The sequence below is a fragment of the Euprymna scolopes genome, chromosome 21, assembly GCF_053919585.1.
Source record: "Euprymna scolopes isolate OS-2025 chromosome 21, ASM5391958v1, whole genome shotgun sequence".
NCBI lineage: Eukaryota > Metazoa > Mollusca > Cephalopoda > Sepiida > Sepiolidae > Euprymna > Euprymna scolopes.
Genome location: NC_136502.1, coordinates 27,640,384 through 27,661,982, shown reverse-complemented (window position 1 = coordinate 27,661,982; position 21,599 = coordinate 27,640,384). Strand labels below are relative to the sequence as shown.

General features: G+C 29.6%; 1 protein-coding gene across 1 annotated transcript in view; it reads right to left on the bottom strand.

Annotated features, from left to right (window-relative positions):
* The window catches only part of LOC145242755 (protocadherin Fat 4-like), a 52,947-nt gene that overhangs the window by 13,860 nt on the left and 17,488 nt on the right, over positions 1–21,599 (bottom strand). The window contains exons 5-10 of the mRNA XM_080105896.1: positions 18,603–20,953; positions 15,314–15,437; positions 8,953–9,089; positions 6,350–8,788; positions 2,333–2,444; positions 988–1,128 (exon numbers count right to left, since the gene is read on the bottom strand). Coding sequence (XP_079962022.1) covers positions 988–1,128; positions 2,333–2,444; positions 6,350–8,788; positions 8,953–9,089; positions 15,314–15,437; positions 18,603–20,953 — 5,304 coding nt within the window. The remainder of the gene's footprint in view (positions 1–987; positions 1,129–2,332; positions 2,445–6,349; positions 8,789–8,952; positions 9,090–15,313; positions 15,438–18,602; positions 20,954–21,599) is intronic.

The following is a 21,599-nucleotide window of genomic DNA, read 5'->3' as shown; positions in this document are numbered from 1 at the left end:
ATATTTATATTTCCTCAATAAATATTGGTACTATACTATTAAAATCATTGTTTTATTTCCATACATATAAGCGACATTTTTCTTATTAGAAAATTTCCATCTTTCTGCTTTCAATCACCATCAAAGTGTTTCTTTCTATTTATATTCTATATTCTTAATTATTACCCTATTTTGGACACAAATTCACAGTCTAAGTAAACTTTATTGCAATCAGTAACAATAACAACCACCAAGACTTTTTATGAGAATCAGTTGCAAAAATATTACCCTGTTTTTTCTTTGTTTCACGTCTAGAATTCAGCTCCATTTAGCAATTGATCTGCTTGTTTTCGGGCCCCCATCAAGTCGGAAATCAGTGGGTGGTCTACTATCTAGAAAGTGTTGGGAGAGTCTTACTAATACTTTTTGTTTGGACTTTTTTCTCCACTCCATGCCAATTAAATTTTATCTTTAATCAAACGGTTTTTATAAAATTCTATTTTTTCACATAGATTATATATAGTTTAATTAAAACGAAAAAGCGATTTGATTTCGAATCTTAAGTAGGAAGATCCCTCGTATGAATGTGGTATTATAATGACTGAGGGCTTTAGCTAGGATTAACTTAGTCAACAAAGGTACAGTGACAAGGATGGTCATAAACCTCTCCTCCCTATTTTTTGATTCGCCTTGTGTCTAAGTTTGTTTTGTAAGCATTTTGTTCTTGGGATAAAATATATAAATCAATTGCAGAAATATACTTTGTTTTCAATCCGTTGTATAGCAGCTGTCTGCTTCCATTATCCTTCATCTGCATGTTATTAATGCAGAAAAATGGAATCGCTCATAAAATCATATTTTACATCTGGAAGACATTTTGTTAGTGCTAATAATTCGATTAAATTTGAGAATTTTAAATGTATTATTTTTCCAATTTGAAAAGAAACAAAGTTTTTATAAGTTTATGTATATATATAAAATAAAAATTTGGGTTTGAGATATATATTTAAAGATTATGATGTGGCACAGGCGGTAATGGTCTTGTGTTTGAAGTTTGTTGCTTGTTCATTTCGACTAGATTTCTAGACTGTCGATAAGGGGTAGAAATATCATTGCCTGAATAAATTGGATGCTTGGAAGGAAAGACGTCTGAAAAAAAAAAAAAAGTTTATAAATTTATTGGTATTACATATTAGAATTATTAATTATTTTTATAAAGCTTAAATAATTGTAAAAAAAAAAAAAAAAAGAAACAAAACACTATTCAAATTTCATGGTTTACAATTTTTCCTTTTTTTTTTTTTTTTTTTTAAATCGAGATAGCAATAAAGCAAGTTAGTAATGAAAATATACAAATATGAGAAAATAGTCAACATCGGCAAAAATTTATTAGTTTATTATCTCGTTTATTAAGAAAACATTTTTAGCAATACAACATTTTTAAATTGCAGTAATATGCAAACAAATGAACATTTTTTAAATTATTTGCACTACTGTTCTCATTTTCAATGCTATTCCCCCAGGGTTTTGGCCGATTTAATCTTCGATCTTTTTCAGGTGTTACTAATAACTAAAATAAAATAAAAATATAGCTGACGGAATGAGAACAAATCACTCCCATGAATTAAATAAGACATTCAGTTCTAAATTCTGTATATATATTCCAGAGTTTGACTAGATATACCTTAAAATTTTGGAGGTTATATCGGCTAAAACGTTGTGAAAATAGCATTCAAGACAAGAATACTAATCTGAATAATCTAAAAGTTCAAAATAATTCAAATAGTTCAAAAATTCCAAAACGAAATGAAGATAAGCAAAAAAAAAAAAAAAAATATTCCAATACATCTATCTTTCTCTCTCTAGAAAGAGAGATAGATATATTGGAATCTACATAGAATGTTTTAGAATTATTCTTAAAACATTAATAGCTATTTTCACTTGAAATACATCAGAACAATATTTTAAAAGCAAAAAACAACAACCCTCAGTGTTCTTGAGGCTATTTACATAAAAAAAATACCTTCATACATGCAAAATGTATTTGATTTCGAGTTTATTATTTAACAAAATATTTGGACATCAATTTACAACACATGAAATTTTTCAAATTTTTCTGATATTGTATTCTTAAAAAGTTATCAGATAAAAATAATGAATATATTTTATTTCGGAATATATTTTAGCATTTTTTATTGGATATTAAGAAAATAATGAATATATTTTATTTTGGAATATATTTTAGTATTTTTTATTGGAGTAAATTTTATGGTGTATCTATGTATTAAAGCAAATTTACTATATATCAAAAACTAAATCTTAATTACAAATCGCTAAATATATTAAAGCTTACCTATTCCTTCTGTATCTTCATCTCTCCAGTTATAAGTTCTTTCTGTTTGATTTGGTGTAACAGACTGCCAAGTAAAGTAATCAGGAGGTAGAGATACATTCTGTGAATACATCTGTTAATAAAAGAAAGGGTAAAACAATCAACATAAGTAAAAACATGTAACAATAATTTATTTGTTACTCTCTCTCTCTCTCTCTCTCTATATATATATATATATATATATATATACTAGCAGGGGTGCCCGGCGTTGCTCGGGTGTTTGGAGGTGTATGCTGTGCAAAAAAAGCAAAAAAAACAAAAAAAATGGTTAATTTTTTTAAAACTTTGACCCCTATTATGACCCCTTAAAATTTATTGTTTCGGGCTCAAATCACTTTATTAAGTTAGATCCATGTTCAAGGAACCTATATCTAAAATTTCAAGTGTCTAGACCCAAAATTGTCGGAGGAGTTTGGTAGAGTTCTTAAAGGTCAAATCGTTGAAATTTGACCCCTTAACAGCCAAATTTCTGGCTGACACCCGTCACATCGATTTTTCCCAAATCTCAGTACCCGGTATTTCAAATTTCGAGTCTATAGACTAAAAATTGACAGAGTTATTGCGTAGGGAAATGTACACAGACAGACAGACAGACACGTTCATTTTTAGAATGTTCCCTATGAACTCGAAAACGGCTGGGCCGATTTGTATGAAATTTCACACAAATGTACTTTATGTAGTTGGCAGTGTTATTAGTAGGGCTATAAAAACAGCATATTCTTTTAATTGTTTTGACTCTCGAGTATATATCCGACACAGTTAGACACAATTAATCAACCGAGAACCACATCACTCTACATAAAAACATATAAGATATCAATGGATATATACCCGAGAATCAAAACAAGGGAAAGAATATGCTCTTGTCATAGCCCTAGGTATTAAATAGGTTTTGTATCAGAATGTCTTCAATAAGTATTGATAATAAAAAAAATCCGATGAAAGAAAGAACAGGCGTTTTTGACCAAATTTAACACTTTACACAGACTAGCATCATAAGTGCATTTGAGAAGTTTTATTACCATAGTACCGAAAGGCCTGACATATAATTCAACAGTAGGTTCTTTAATATGACAGGGGCGCTTTTGAAATGAATGTTTCTATTTAGAGCACAACTGAAGCATGATACTTGATATTTGTATTTTAAACTTTAATTAAGCCATTAATATATAAAAAATTAATTTTATAAAAGCAACGGTAGGTTCTCTACAGTGCAATGTAGACTACAATGTATTGTGGAGTAAATCACTGTGGGGAAGCATGTGAAGCTTCCTCTTGGTGCACTACGATGGATCCCCAACTAAAGCAGACAATCAATTCATTTGATTGAAAAATGGGTGATTTCACCGATTTTGATAACAATAAAAGTATGGGAATGTGAAACATTTGTTGATCATCATTCAATCCTGGACAACGTCGAGTCTCTCTGCTAGTATATTAGCAAGAAACTCGACGTTGCTCGGAATTGAATTATTATTATTTCCTTTGTTTTTGCTGCCTTTACCTCCTCACTAATATAGTCGAAAAAAGCTAAAATGTTGGAAAACTCTCTGAATTAGTATCTTATATATATGATTAAAATTTCAGTAAAATCAGATAGACCACTTATAGATATTTGGAACCACTTCCATTCTCTTCTGCAGAGAAATTAATACATATGACATAAATTTCATCAAAATAGAATATATTTGAAGTTTTAAGGTGAGTATTTAAAGATTTGTGAACACTTCCATTGTCTTCCCTGAAAAATTTTACATGACAGAACACTATCAGATTTTATGTAGTTTCTCCAACCTTTTCTTTTTATAGGAAACACACAAACATCACATACACACATGCATGCATACAGATACTGAGTTTTATATATAGAAAAAAGATATATATAGTTGTGGCCACACTGTCTTAAAAGACAATGGACACCATCTGAAAACTACCTATATAATAAGGAAAATCTAAAACGACTGGAAGTAATAAACACATACAGATACGAGGGCGTGCAATAAGTAATGCCCCTGACCCACTTCCCATAGCAGTAGAGCAACAAAACTTGGCACAGTTATTAGTTTTTCTCTACATAGGAACCACCCACAGTTATGCATTTCTCCCATCATTTGATGCAGCTCTGGAGACCGTTTTTGTAGAACACCCCAGGTTGGTCCTCCAACCACAACGTGACTTCAAAAATCAAGGCTGCATCATCTGGGAAACGCTTTCCTTTCAAAAACAACTTCATGGCTGGGAAGAGGTGAAAGTCAGAGGGTGCAAGGTCAGAAGAGTAAGGAGGATGGGGTAAAATTTCATAACCACATGCTCGTGCTTCTGATCTGTTCTTACTACATGCTGTACTTATTGTGATATAAAGTGGGGGATGCACTTTTAAAAAAAAAAATCATTGAAAATTTTATATCTATATCATTAATTGCTAGATGAAAGATAATGTTTTTAAATTACAACAAAATGTACATTATATAAAATAAATCCAAGGTAATTTTTTGATTCAATTTAAATTAAACGTTTATACCTTACTTTGTAAAATTTATAAAAGTGCACTTTGAAGATAAATAAATTTCAAATTGAATCTTGTACTTTTATTTTTTAAAGCCTATAGTAAAACATTTTGTTTAACAATTTTCATGCATTGGATGAAATGCTTTTCTATCATGTATCTTATCTTTTTAAGATTATATTTTAAAACTCTCCTTCTTTCTATTTCAGTTTGTATTTCTCCTCACACCACAACTCATTTTTGCAACCCCCTCTTTGTATTATTACAGGTCTGAATATTCTCTCTGTTTCAGTTTGTATTTCTCCTCACACCAGAACTTATTTTTTGTAACTCCCTCTTTGTAATACAGATCTGAATAATGAGAAAATAGGAATTTTTTTAACAAAAACTTTAAAAATAACTTTTTTAGATTAAATTTTTTAAAACTTCTTTCAGAATAGAAAATCTTTCAAATTTAATGAGGAACATATTTCATATAGGTTTCATTCACAAATATCCAGTACATAACGAGAAAAATAGAGATGAAAATTTCAAAAGGACTGTATAACTGGTTATGGTCAACAGTAGTCCTCGCCAGCGAAAGTCTTTGTTATTGTTATTCGATTATTTAAAACATTTTGTGTCCTGCTCTTTTGTGCGAGGACTAATTACACCCCTAACCAATAAATGAGTCTATTTCACAAGTACTGAAACCATTACCATCATTCAAAATGCATTTTTTTTTTAATTGATCTAATTAAAACAAAATGCATCTCGTTTTATTGAATTTAAGTTTATTCAAAACTGAAAAGAATGCTTTCAAGCACAAAAATTTGTAAAGTGAAAAGACGATTTGCAACTTAAATTGTTTGTACCCCTAAGAATCATGCACTGGGGACAAAATCGCTCCTTTTCCCCCACTCCAAAGTGCACTGCCTGTTTTATGATTGGAGAATATATTAATATCTAAAATGCTAATATACATTTATGAATTGCTTTATAAAAACAAAAATAAAGTACTTTGCAATTCAAAATTGAAACAAATTCATTTGGTACCACATACTATATTTGGAACACTAAATTTAGTATGTGACATTGTATCTGATGTTTCTAAATAAAGAAATATGATTAAAAAAAAAAATTTTCTCAATATATTTATGGTTGTGAAGCATGAAAAATTACTAGATTGCCTTAGTTATATTTCTCTTTTTCATTTGTAATTAATTTAAATTCATTTTTATTAAATCGACACAGTATATTCATTTTTGTGAGAAATGAATATATTTTTTGTAACAACTACATATGAAGTATTTTGAAAACCAACCCAATTTGAAAATAAGTTTTATGTGTTATTTCATGCCACACCTTCACAAACATAAATAATGTCAGATAAGATGGTATGCTAAATTCATTCCTTTAAACTGCAAGAATAACTGGGGTGCTATATCTATAAATGGTTCTTAGTTTACAATTTTTAAATATTTTCCACTTACCAGTGATGATACATCTGAATTTACTTGTGTCTTCAGTTTTGGATAATTCGGCTTTAATCCATTTACAGATTTATTCCAGGATAGAGTTAAATCAGTTGTATCAGAATGAGGCCAAGAATTTTCTGGATAAAAAGAAGTAATGCATTGTCCTTGTTCATCAACATGTCTTTTTGAAGGATCAAGTGCTTGGGCATAGGCCACATTTGACTGACTATTACATCGAATTATGCAGATTGATAATGAAGCCGTAATGAAGACAGCTATTGTGACTGCTATGACTGTAATAATAATGACGAGATTAAGATGCACCTTCTCTTCAGTGTGAAGCTGAACAACATTTAACATTTCTGATGTGTTGTTGCTGATAGTGAGTGTTAAAAAGAGAGTAGTTGTTGCTGATAAAACTGGCCTACCACTATCTTTGACAAGAATGTCAAGCTGATAGGAGCCAGCATTTTGTTGGCTGAGTTGTCTATTGAAAGCTAAGAAACCAGTGTACTGGTTGATGGTGAACATCTGTTTGTCATTGCCTCTGATTATTTGATATTTTAGAAATGCATTCTCTTGACTATCACTGTCGGCTGCCTTTATCTGTGTGATGTTCTTGTTTCTGGCATCAGGGTAATATGTGACATGTAGATTGTAAGGTTTAACACTAGGAAATGTAAAATATGGAGCATTATCATTTTTATCAGTGACCTCAACAATCACATTGACTGTGTTATTGAGAGATGGTGTTCCATTATCTTTCACAAACACCTTGAAGTGATAAGTATGTTGAAACTCATGATCAAGAGACATAATTGCTGATAGTAATCCATTTGTGGTTATTTTGAAAGGTAAGAAGTGTTTGTTGTTATTGGTGATGAGAGAATATGTGAGTTTTCCTCCATCTCCCAAGTCTGGATCAGTGGCATTGATGTAGCCAAGAGTAATTCTCGAGTTTTGATTCTCATCAATGAAGAATTTAAATGTATCTTTTGTAAATTCTGGCCTTACATCATTGATGTCTATGACTTTTAAAGCGAACTTGCTGTTACTATGAAGAGGAGGAGAGCCTTTATCTTGACAACTGATCATAACATCATGATGATCTTCTGTTTCTCGGTCTACTGGATTCTTTAAAGTTACTTCATACTTTTTATTTCCCATGCTTTGGATTTGAAATTTGTCATGGTGAAGATGGCATTCGACGTCACCATTTGGCCCATGATCATGGTCAAGAACTTTCATATAAGCAATGAAACTTCCGACTTTGATGTCTTCAGAAATATCAACTGTATTCTCTTTTGATGTTGAAGCAAAATTGATTTTTATTACTGGTGGATTATTCTGCTGGTCGATTACATTAATAAGAACCATAGCAATTGAACTCAAAGGAGGATTACCACCATCCACTGCTTCCACATAAAGTTTATGCATTAGCTTTTGTCTTGACTCTGGATAATTTTGTAAAAATACTTCCCCAGTATGTTTATCTAATCTTAACATCTTTTTCACATCCTCTGCAGTTTTAGAACTAAAACTGTAAGAGACTTTTCCATTGCGACCAGAATCTAAGTCTGTTGCTGCCATTATAATAATGGGTATCTTCTTACTTGGTTCTTTATTGATAGTTACATTGTATAACTTTTCGGAAAATATTGGTGCATTGTCATTTACATCAATCACTGATATATGAACATTTAAAGTAGTTTGCTTCATTGGAGAGCCTCCATCTTTGGCAACTATTTGGATCAGGTAAGATGTCTTTTTCTCTCTATCTAGTCTTTCTTTTAAACTAATTTCAAGCTTAACGTTGCCATCTACTTTTTTAGATACAAGCAGTTTAAAAGGTTTATCTTTATAATGTTTTAGTTCATAAGATATTTGAGAATTAATAAGTCCAACATCTTCATCTATGGCATTTGGAATAGGTTTTCTCGTTCCAATAGCATCATCTTCATCAAAATTTATGTTAACTTCTTTTACTGGGAACTCAGGTTGATGATCGTTAACATCCTGGATTATGATTTTCACTTCCAATATCTTAATGGTCGATGTTCCTTTTTGGACAGCAACATCCAACATTTCAAAACATTCTTCATTTATTTGACACATGACCTCTGCATCCAGTGTTTCCATTGTATATAATTTCCCAGTCTTTTTTGATATTCGAAATAATTGGGAATTCCCTGTTAATTGTTGTAATTGATTAAATGTAATTTTACTCGGGTCTTCATAATATTTTGCGATCTGCAAATCTGCAGCAATATCTCCAATGTAAGTGCCAGGATGTTTCCCTTCGTCCACAGTGTAAGTTATGTCTGTGCACAGACCCTTTGGAAAGATAGATATCAAGACATGCATGATCTTCATGTAGTAAAATATCTTTTTCAGATCAGTTAAGAGATCCATTGAGAGTTGTTTCATGTAACTGTAAAATAAAAAGAAAGAAATATCAGACAAGATTTATTTAATCATTTTAATGACAAATCTTTTTTATCATCATATGAGTACTAGGTGAGTTGAAACAAAGACTGAATCAGAAACAAGATATTAACAAACATAAAGAGACAATAACCCACCATCATCATAATAATAATAATCGGTTTAACATTCACTTTACATGCTGACATTTGTTGAATGGCTTTTAGAAATTTGGTACTTGTGCAGATTTTTAAGCAGATGTACCCAAGTGCCCGCTCAGCTTTGCTCAGAATGTGACGTCCATTATCTTCCACTTCGCTGATGATCAAATCTTAACAGTATGAAACAAAAATAGTACAAAAAATGGAAATAAAAATTTAAAAAAAAACAACGACTTATTATAATTTTGTTTTATTATTCATTTAATGTTTCAAGACAAACATATTTTTATGCAGCAGGGTATAACCGTTTTTTTTTTTTTAGATAATGTTTAGCAAACAAAAGCTTTTTCTTTCAAAACAAATTATGCATTTTAATTTTTTTTTTTTTTTTTTGGTCTTTGAAACAAACAAAGGTTCAAAGAAGCAAATTTTTTTATTTTCAAATGTCTTTTTTTTTTTTTCAATATTTTTCTGTTTTTTGTCAAGAAAATTTAAAGAAAAGGTTTGTACACGTCCAGCCACATCCTCGCTTATAGAGTCTCTCTCTCTGCAATGATACAGCTAATGCCACATGTAATGCAATTCTTGTTGGGATTTGATTAATTTCTTATTTTGACAAAAAAAAAAAAATAAATAACTACTTCTTTGGGCTTCTGCAGTTTTTTTTTTTTTTTGTCTAACATTGATAAATTCATGCTTTCCATGTAACATATTGTTTGTTTTTTTTTGTTTTGTTTCTTTTCTTCCATTATGTATCCAAAAGTCGTCTGCTCATTGCCATGCATTGTGATTGGCTGATCAGCATCTTACGTCAGATTACAGGCAAACTTGAATAGTTGACGTCATGTTCCAGTCAAAGCCAAGCATACGCTTACATACGTCCAATTCAAAATCTGCACAAGTACTAGAAATTCAATTCTAAACTAACCTATCTTTGGAGAGGTCTTTATTTTTATTTTTAATTCATTCTTATCACATCCTACCATGTTTTTTCTTGGCATATCACTGCCAACTGACCATGCCACCTCAACTGTTTATCAATGTGGTCATACTGTCAAAATACCCTTATACTATCCCAATTTCTTTTTCCTCAGATCTAAATCTGTTTTTAAAATTCACATTATACAACCATCATCTAAAAGACCATTTTTTAAAAACATTTCCTATGATTATTTTACATCTATCATAATAATGAAGAAATATATGCATCCTCCGAGTTCAAATTATTAATTGATTATGTGGAAGACTTTTTTTTTTTGCTTTTTTTACCATAATTATTTTACATCTTTATAATAGCCAGCAAATATATCCACATAAAAACATTTAGGTGGACCTGAACGAGAATCACCCCCGCCCCCACCCCCCAATTTTAACCAGTATTCTGCAGTTGGTATTTTTTTTTTTTACAACTTAATCATTCCGACTACTTGTCATCGAATACTCTCATGATTGTTTTATGGATATTGAATTTCCTTTCACCCTTTTTGTCTTCGAATACTGTTCATTCATTTTCTGTGAACAGTAGGCGACACAAGTTTATAAGTTCTAAATTTCCTTAAATTCTTGTGGTAATTGCTGGTGGCCTGGAAGAAAGTTCTATAATAATAAATACAAAATTTGTATACATTAGAATATATTTAAGCATATCTTACGACTGTACAACACTGGGCAGCCTGCAAGTATATATATTGTTTGCGTACAATTAGTGTAATGGTTTGAAGTCTTGACTGTCGTACAGGCAGTCCAGTTTTGATCCTGGCTTGAGGTAATTGCCTGTCTAGCCGCACTGATGAGCTGTGATACAGCGAAACAGTACTATATGGGAATGACTATATATAATTGGGATTTTTGTTTATTGATATTCATATTCAAAACCCTTTTTTCTATTTATTTAAAAAGAAAATACAACTTTGTTATACATATGGGTCATGGAATTGCATTCATATCCAAAAGATCTAACTAAATTGTATATTCTCTTAAACACTCATTTTAATTAATTCCATATTAGTTTTTTCGGTTTTCTCAAGGGATGATCGTCTTTAGTATATTATTACATGCAATTATATTCATGCAGATATTCTACATGATTTATACTTGTGTAATATTTGCGTAAAAAGGTTATAGTAAACACAAAGCTTTTTCTATATATATTTATGTATGTGTATATATTTGTTTAAAAAATTGTGCCTACCAAACTCCTGCCAGTTTTTGGTCTACAGACATGAAACATAATATATAGGGTATTCAAACCCATGCGAAACTTTATATTTGGGTTTTAGCTGGGGAAAATTGGTGTAAGTGTGAAAATTTAAAAAATGGAATTTGTCAGGTGAAGGTCGAGCGACGACAGTACAAATATGCATGCGTAAATTAATAAACGTCAGCTATGGGTTCATGTTTTAATTTTTAGCCTTGCAGCAAGCATGTTTTCATATCTCAAGCATTAACGTCAAAGGAAAAAGCAAACCCAACCTCCTCATATTAAGAATGGCTTTTGGAATAAACACCCCCAACCTTGAAAACCATACGACATACTAAAAAATACTATAAAAATTATGAAGGGGGGGGGGTGATTCAGGTCCGTCGACATTTATTATTTGTTTTATTGATTTAAGTTTTAAAACTAATTTTCTTCATATTCTTTTACTGAATATATTTTATTAAAATTTATTTACTGAACTTATGAATGTACTTTATTAAAATTTATTTACTGAACTTATGAATGTACTTTACTAAAATTTATACATGTTTAACAATGTGGTTTATGTTTTACTACATTTTATTAAATTCGATTATTTGTTTTCTAAAAAAATTTTTTAAATGAATGAGAATACTACCAGGTTTAACAATTTTAAAATCTATGAAGCTGTTTGGCTTACATTAACACCTGATATCTGTTCTGATACTACACTTCATCTTTTCTCTCCGGCCAGTTAATGAGAAATCCTTCTAGACTGAGGCAATTTAATTTTTTCCTAATCCAGGGTACCCCTTTTGGGGGGAAAGTTGAATCTTCCTCATATTAAAAACCAACCTTGTATCTAATTGTACCCTGATGGATAGGCAAATAAATAGGGACTCAATTATAATGCAAGACAGATTTATTTAAGGGGATCGTTATACATTTTTTATGGATATAAACAGGACATTTTGAAACAAATCTTTAGGTTACTATCGATAAAGCACCAAATTTTCAGATTATAAAACAAATAATTTTTTAAAAATGTATTTTTAGCAAAGGTTTTTATGCTAAGTTTAATGTAAATTGGCACTTACCTTATTTGATTTGTGGACCAGCCGTTTTTAGCTAAATGAAATGTTTACAAAGTAAACTGCTCCCCCCCCATACACACACACTTAACAATTGAATAAGCGATTAAAAAATATATAATCTGAACATTTGATGATTAGTCACACTAATCCGAAGATTAAAAGAAATTGTACAAGAGTTTTAGTGGGTGGGTTGGGGGTGGGGGTGAACACACAAAATTAATTATTATAAATGAAACGGATGAAGAATATAAAATGAAGAAAAACCGATGTCAATAAATAGCGTTTCTGTTTCTATTTGCTTAGATAAACTTTTTTTTGTACTTTCTGAATGTTTTAAAAGATAAATATTATTAAAATGCTGTGAAAAAATAAAACAGTTATACCAAATAAAAAATAATAAAAGGAAAAGGAGTTAAAGAGATAAAATAAACGTCAGTCATACTTTTTTTTGTTTTGTTTTTTAACTTTAAATGATTTGTTAAAAAGTAGAAAAAAGTTTTTTTTTAAATCCTCTTACCTTTTTGTTTTTTATTTTACTTGTGGCTATTATTTTCATGAAAATTACGTATGAACTGAAACTGCTGCTATTGTCTGCCAAGAGGAAAACGTCAAAGAATATGTAAGTGTGTTGTGCAAGAAAAGCTAGCAGTCCTATTAAGTATTATATGTGTGTAATGGCTTCCACACGTCTTTAGTGAGGCATAAACTTTTTAAATAAATAATTATAAATTTTTTTTTTTGTAGATTTTTTTTAATAAAATGTAATATTTAGACAAAATAAAAGATAAAATTAATTTAGAAAAAAAGTGAACTTTTCCTCCCAGAATGCATTTGTAAAAAGTTTTCATCTTCAACAAGCTACTTTCTTCTTTCTATCCACTGTTCATTTCATCACATAGTTCAGTAGAAATGGTGAATATTTACTATAACTTTTTAGTGATTTACTAATAAGCAAATAATAAAATAATTGATTGCAATTATGACAGTATTTTATTCAAACAAAAAAGCTTAAGTAATAATGGAAACATATCCTATTGATAAAGAGAAAAATGTTCAATATTTATATTTAAAAAATTTTTTTTAATAATATTGAATAGTTTTCAACAGTTTCTATACAAATTTATTTTTTTAATTATTTTATTAATTGGGTAACTGATTCTGAATAATAATAATAATAATAATAATAATAATAATAATAATAATAATAATAATAATAATAATAATAGAGAAATGAAAAAAATTGTTGTTGCTATTTTTTAATTATTGTTAAACTAAGTATTTAAAATAAATTTCAATGACAATTTTTATCATTGTTTTATAACCTTGGTAAATAAATAGATCGTTCACTAACTTCTTAGTATAAAGAAATGAGTTATCTACCCTTTTTCGGAACTCTTTCAGAAAGACTATTAAAAACAATTATTCCCTCTCCATTTTACTTAAAGTTAAGTGCTTAAAAGTTTAAATTTATTCATCCTGTTTTTATTGCAAAGTGTGTATGTTTTATAAAAGGAAAGTAATATTTTTATTAACACAAGAGACAAAATGTATTTCCAAAACTATGACAACAAGTGAAAGTACGTCACAAATTTCTGTAGTATTAAGAGATGAGTTCTCTCCCCTTCAAATAACTCTTCCGTAAAAACTATAAAATGTTTTTTCACACTTGTCAGACCATAAAGTGTTTGAAGTTGCATAACGATTAATAAATTCTAATCTTTTTTTAGTTACAAATCCAAAATTATTTTTTTTTTTGTCTTGTTTTGTTGTTATTAATGCTATGTACAAAGGATGCTTTCCTATTTAAAGTGTGGCACCGCTGGAAGTGGCCTTGTTTGTGACATTGGTTGGTTATTCATTTCTACAAGGTTTCTGGATTGAGGGAATGGAATAGAAATGTCGCTTTTGCTGAACTGGCCAATGTGTGATGAAGACTTGGAAGACAGAAGATCTGAAATGAGAAATTTAGAATAGCTAAAAAACATGACCAAAGTTATAAGCATTAATTAAAAAAAAAAATATTGTAAACTTTATGACTTATGCTAATAAGCTATAAAGAATTACGAGATTTATTTTTTGTTAATATTAAAAAGAAATTGAACATGGTAATGAAATTATATTTTCAATAAAATCTTAATCAAAAGAAAATATTTTAATAGAATTTACTAAAAGTAACCTGATTTTATTAGCTATTTTAAAAGTTCATACCCATTATTTATTAAAATATAGATTTTCGGTGAGGAGAAGGTCACATCTTTTAAAAAGTCAACAGATCGTTGGGATACCATGATAGGTAGAAACTAAAACCATTAGATTAATACTGCTTTAGAGTTTGAGTTATACTCAATCAACTTTCCATTTAGAATTTGTGAATACATGATGTGGTGTTTCCTACACATAATGATGATGATAGTTTGACTTATCAAATAACCTGCATACATGGATCTGTTCTATGTAGAGTGTGCATTGTAGAGAAGATGAATCACAAGCTCAACGAAACAATAAATGTAAAGGTGCATGATATGCCATGATTTACATAAAAAAATTGTTTATTTATCAAATCTTTTACAGATATTATAAGGACTTTATAAATAATTCAGTATGATTTTACTGTAATATTAAATTTAATGATACATCTTTCATGAATGTTACCTAAAAAAAAGATCTGTAGCACATCTTATTGTGAAGATATGCACAAGTTTGAATATCCTATACTTTTCTTCTCTCTCTCTCTCTTTCACGCTCGAATTGAACAGACGTTCATTCGTCATTGCCCTCTTTCAGCAGGTTATTTTGACATGACAAAATATAAAGATTCACACTTCCTAAGGAGCTTGGTATCTTCCCATCCTATCGAACGGACATCATATCCATTCTTCATACAAATACATACAGCATCATCTCTATTACTTCTTACAAATTAACCCAAACCAAAAGGTATGTAATAAACTCTTTCTTTCAATTCTTTACACACATGTACAACATCATTGCTTTCAAATCCCACATCAAACAGATGTTATTATAGCATGCCTCTTTGTTTCATCACTTTGGTCTTCAGAAAACTTTTCCTGTTTCTCTTAATTCACAGCCTTTCTAAAATTTAACAAATTTATTGGCTTACCTGTCTCTTCCGGTCTGCGAACTTTGTCTTCTTCTCTCCATTGATGTTCTCCTTCATTGTGCAATGGTGCAGCTGATCTCCACGTAAAATAATCAGGAGGAATCGATACATTCTGAGTGTACATCTATCCATGAAAAAAATAAAAAATAAACAACAATCCATTTTCATCATATACACACACACACATATATATATGTTTCTACCAACGAGCCTTCCTGCTTTCAGATGTATATTTTATTTATGTATAATAATGTTTTTTCTCCTCTGCATATGAGTGTACATTGGTTTGTATGAACATTATCACCTACTATATCCATTTTAAAAACAGCATCAAATATGAAATGCAAAAAAAAGTAATTGCAAATATCTGGTGTTGTTGAATGCCAAAAATTAAAATTAAAGTAGAATCAATTTTAAAATAAATTGTTCCCAAATCGAATAAGTTATCATAAATAGAATGTTAAATTTGTTTTATACATTAATACACCAGCTTTGTCTGGCCGTAAAATATGCTTAAATATGATATTTTAATTTGTCCAGATTTCATATATATATTATCATAGAGTCGTGATTTTAAAAGTAAAAAAAAAAGTATTTAGGTGCCATCAACTAGAATTTAAACCAAAACTGTAGCATTCAAAATTGGTGACATATTGGCTGTACCAACGTGACATGCATATAAATTGATTTAAAATTAAAAATAAACTAAGATGAATGTACAAAATATTTTATGATTTAATTGTGACCCATTTTTGACTCCTTAAAAACAATTTTAATCGGCTAAAGACTCAAAAGAACAGCCCATAAAAAATCCGATCATTTGAGACCCCTGGCGCTGCTCTGCAACTTTTAGTTTCGGAGGAGATAGAGTTTGAAAATATGGAGATAGACCGACAGACAGACATATAGCCGTTTATATATTAGATTATTTTTATGATATGAAAAGGACATTTATTTTACAAATATTAAAATTGTTACAACAAATTAATAAATTAAAATGTTTGCTTTATTCATTTACATGTATGTAGCTGACAAATATTTTTTGTGGTATGAAGAAAGAGAAAATGGTTGGTAAAAACCGTGAAATATATATTATCTACATTTATTAAAGGTTTCTTGCATAATTAAATTCATCAAACGCTTATTTTTAAATTCAGGAACACAGAGTGTGACTTCAGCATTTTTGTAGAACATAACATTAACATTTTTATAAAGTGATGATGTTACACTCTGTAGATTTGTTTCTGAATTTCAAAATAAATTTTCAATATATCAGTGCATCAATAATCTGATAAACTGATGATACGTATCTAAAACATCAAAATGAATTAATGATTAATATATATTGTATTTCAAAATGAAAAAAAACAAACTTATATAAATGAACCGTTTGATGAATGTTTTAATGTACTTTGGTCAAAACATAGTATAAATATCGGTGTTGATTAGGACAATAGTAAAAAAAAAAGGTAAATAATAATGTTCTCACAGTAAAAATTAATAAACAAAATCTATTCATTGTGCATTCATTTTAACAATATATTTCATCAATGCTAAAAATACAACAGATACTGATACCATAAATCAGTTAAACTCACAGCATTATTGGTAGAAAAAAAATTGTTTAGCCAATAAAAATACGACTTTACATCAATTCAAACGAACTGTTTTTTGGAGCTGATTTTAGTCTATAAAAACCACAGATTATTTCTATTTCTTCGACAACAATAGATCTCTGCAGCTTTGTATATTGATGTCGAAGTGCTATGCATCACTAAACACTATCAGATTAAGCTAATCGCAACAAGTTATGCTTCCAAGATTAACTTTTCATTCAAACAAGAATTTTCTCTTACTCACTACACAACATTCAGAACACTTTATAAACTTTTTTTCTCAAATGAAAATAACATTTTTTACTTCTCAACTGTAAAAAACAAACTAAAACAAAGTTTTCTTGACTACAGGTAAAATTAACTACAAGTAGTAACGTTTTCTTGAGGATTGATTAAAAACAACAAAAAAAAAACAACTGCAGATTTGAATGATTTGTCTGTTCATTATATTTTTATTCACTCTTCTGGTAATGCTAATCAGTTGGTGTGAAGTTCAGGGAATATGATGAGTGATGCATAATTTTTTAGGCATATTTTTCTAGAAGATACTTGTTTTGTTCTTTTTTTAATGTGAAATCTAATGTTATCATGGAGGATGATGCTAGACTGCTGTTCAAATATCTTAAAAAAAACAACTTAGCTTAATGATTAAATAAATCTGCTATTCTACTTTTCTTTTAATAAAACAGACAAAACTTTATTTACAAATATTTTTAAAAAATAAATCTTGTTCCATTTTCTCAAATATTTTCTCAACATTGTGTATTTTACAAATTTCAATGCCAATCTCAACCAAACCAAATTTCATCTCTTTTACAGAATATCAACACTTTTGGAGTTATTTAATGCCAAAACACATTGTATATGATTAGTAAAATACAAGTTGCTATTATTATTCATAGCTGATGGGAAATTGTGGGTTAATATATTTCTCTACAGTATTGGTGTGTTATTGAATACAATTCAATCAAACCTCAACTCAGCATAACGGATTAATCAACTGTTTGAATGAAAGGGTGAGCAAGAATTTCCTTGAAATATTTCACTTTTGAGTTTATCATTTACATATATTATAATTACTCCTTCTGTAAAATTATTCAATATTTATTGTCTTTATCATAATAGCAGTTTTGTAAGAAAATCTTAGGATATTATTTAAAATGAACATGGCATTATATATTACTGAATATAATAAATTCGACCAAACTTCAACAGCATAACAAATTATATAATCTACAACAATTAGACGAAATATAACTCCTATGTTTAAGTAAAACAATGAGCAAGAATTTCCTAGAAATATTTCACTTTTCAGGTTACTATTTAAATATATATATCATTATTACTCCTTTTCGTAAAATTATTAAATATTTATTGTTAAAATTATTAAATATTTATTGTTTTTATCATAATAGCAGTTTTGTAACAAAATCTTAAGAAATTATTTAAAAGAAACATGGCATTGTACAAGAATAAATACATAATTAAATGGTGATCTATTTTAGCAACAACCATACAGACATAAAAGCATGTTTATAATAAGGATATTTGAATCAAAGAGAGCAATACAAAAATATATTACGATGTTTAGAATTTATAAAATCTCCCAATTATTTATAGAAATTAAAAAATTTAAATGATTAAAAAAAAAAAATAAACAAAACGATAATTACCTGTGGTTTAACGCCTAATGGTCCTTGTGATTTTGATTGAACTCCTGTTATGGGTACAGTATGATCTGGTGCATTGTGCTGAACAGGATGAGGCCAAGTGTTTTCTGGGTAAGAAGAAGCAATGAGTTGTCTTTGTTCATCAACATGTCTTTTTGAAGGATCAAGTGCTTGGGCATAGGCCACATTTGACTGACCATTACATCGAATGATGCAGATTGATAATGAAGCTGTAATGAAGACAGCTATTGTGACTGCTATGACTGTAATAATAATGACGAGATTAAGATGCACCTTCTCTTCAGTGTGAAGCTGAACAACATTTAACATTTCTGATGTGTTGTTGCTGATAGTGAGTGTTAAAAAGAGAGTAGTTGTTGCTGATAGAACTGGCCTACCACTATCTTTGACAAGAATGTCAAGCTGATAGGAGCCAGCATTTTGTTGGCTGAGTTGTCTATTGAAAGCTAAGAAACCAGTGTACTGGTTGATGGCGAACATCTGTTTGTCATTGCCTCTGATTATTTGATATTTTAGAAATGCATTCTCTTGACTATCACTGTCGGCTGCCTTTATCTGTGTGATGTTCTTGTTTCTGGCATCAGGGTAATATGTGACATGTAGATTGTAAGGTTTAACACTGGGAAATGTAAAATATGGAGCATTATCATTTTTATCAGTGACCTCAACAATCACATTGACTGTGTTATTGAGAGATGGTGTTCCATTGTCTTTCACAAACACCTTGAAGTGATAAGTATGTTGAAACTCATGATCAAGAGACATAATTGCTGATAGTAATCCATTTGTGGTTATTTTGAAAGGTAAAAAGTGTTTGTTGTTTTTGGTGATTATAGAATATGTGAGTTTTCCTCCATCTCCGAAATCTGGATCAGTGGCATTGATGTAGCCAAGAGTAATTCTCGAGTTTTGATTCTCATCAATGAAGAATTTAAATGTGTCTTTTGTAAATTGTGGCCTTACATCATTGATGTCCATCACTTGAATGGAGAATTTGCTGTTACTATGAAGAGGAGGAGAGCCTTTATCTTGACAACTGATCACAACATCATGGTGCTCTTCTTTCTCTCTGTCAAGAGGATTTTTCAGTGTCACTTCATATTTCTTTGTACCTAAATTCTGAAGCTGAAATTTATCGTGATGAAGATGACAAGTGACATCTCCATTTTGTCCTTCATCATTGTCTATTACTTTCACATAAGCAATGAAACTGCCAGCTTTGTTCTCTTCAGAAATTTCCACTGTTTTTGTCTTTGATGGAGAGGCAAAGTTTATTTTTATAATGGGAGCATTATTTTGTTGATCAATCATATTGATTAAAACCATTGCAATTGAACTGAGAGAAGGAGTTCCTTCATCCATGGCTTTAACATATAATTTATGTTCCCTTTCCAAACCATGTGTGAATTCTTTGAGTAAGAATATTTTCCCATCATCTTTACTTAATCTAAAATGGGATTTGGCCATTTCTGATGTTTTGGAACTAAAATGGTAACTGACTTTTCCATTTTTGTCTAAATCCAAATCTTTTGCAGATAAAACAAGAATTGGTAATGTTTCACTTGGTTCATTCTTGATGGAAACATTATAGACTTTGTTAGAAAAAACGGGAGCATTATCATTAACATCTGTGATTGTAATATGAACATGTAATGTGCTTTCTTTTGGGGGAGATCCACCATCTTTGGCAACCACCTGGATCAGGTAAGAATCTTTTGTTTCTCTGTCGAGCATTTTTTCTAATATTATTTCAAGTTTAGAAGTCCCATCAACGTTATTTGATACATCTAATAAAAATGGTTCATCTTTGTATTTTTTCAATTCATAGGAAATCTTGGAATTAACTGTTCCAATATCTTTATCAATGGCATTAGGAATTGATTTTTTCATCCCAATTCGATCACCTTCACCAAAATCAATATCAATTTGTTTATTTGGAAATTCAGGTTGATGATCATTAATATCAATTATATTTACTTTGATTTCTAATATTTTAATGGTAGAAGCTGCTTTTTGAACAGCTACATCCACAATTTGAAAACATTCTTTGTTATATTTACACAATTCTTCAGCATCAAGAGTCACAGTGGTAAAGATTTTACCAGTTTTCTGAGAGACTTTGAACAACAAAGGTCCTTCAGTTATATCTTGTAATTGGCTGAATCTGATGTGTTTTTGGTCATGGTATGGTACACTGTGAATGATACTGGAATCTGCAGCAATGTCTCCAACGAACGTATGTAGGCTTTTTCCTTCTTCTATTCTGTAGGTGAGATCCACACTTAAACAGGTCGAAAAAATACTCAACAAGAAGCATGCTAATAAGAACATGGCTTCTTAGGATTTGATTAGAAGGTAAATATCTGAAATAACAAAAAAATATAGATAAAATCTTTGTATAATAAAAACCACATACATTCTTTTTATAGTTGTTGATTTTTAATAAACTTTTGACTACCTTAAAGGCAGAATATAAAAATTTGCATAATCTAACTAAATTCATTGCTATAAAAAAGTTTTTAACGTAAAATATTATATTTCTCTCTATATATATATATATTTAAAGCTAGTTAACATTAAACTTAATTTCCCAAACAGATTAATATACACACACACACACATATATATATATATATATATATATATATATATATTACTAAATTTTATATCTGGAATTCTTGTTTCAATTTGGATAAAATTTATTTAATTAATTTGAATTCTAGGAAAATGTCTCAAATTTGGGTTCAAGTTTAAAAGATCACATGAAGAAATTGAAATGAAGAAATGTTGCTGAATTGGTGTCAAATTTCATGCAAATTGAAAATATTTATATTTTCAAATGGGAGGTTGTGTCAATATTATACCCCATAGTTACTCTTCAAAATGCTCTAAAACTGGAAATTTTAGAATATTTATTAATTGATATGGTTAACATCTCATTAAAATCAGAATTTTCATAAAGCGCTTCTATACCTTCCT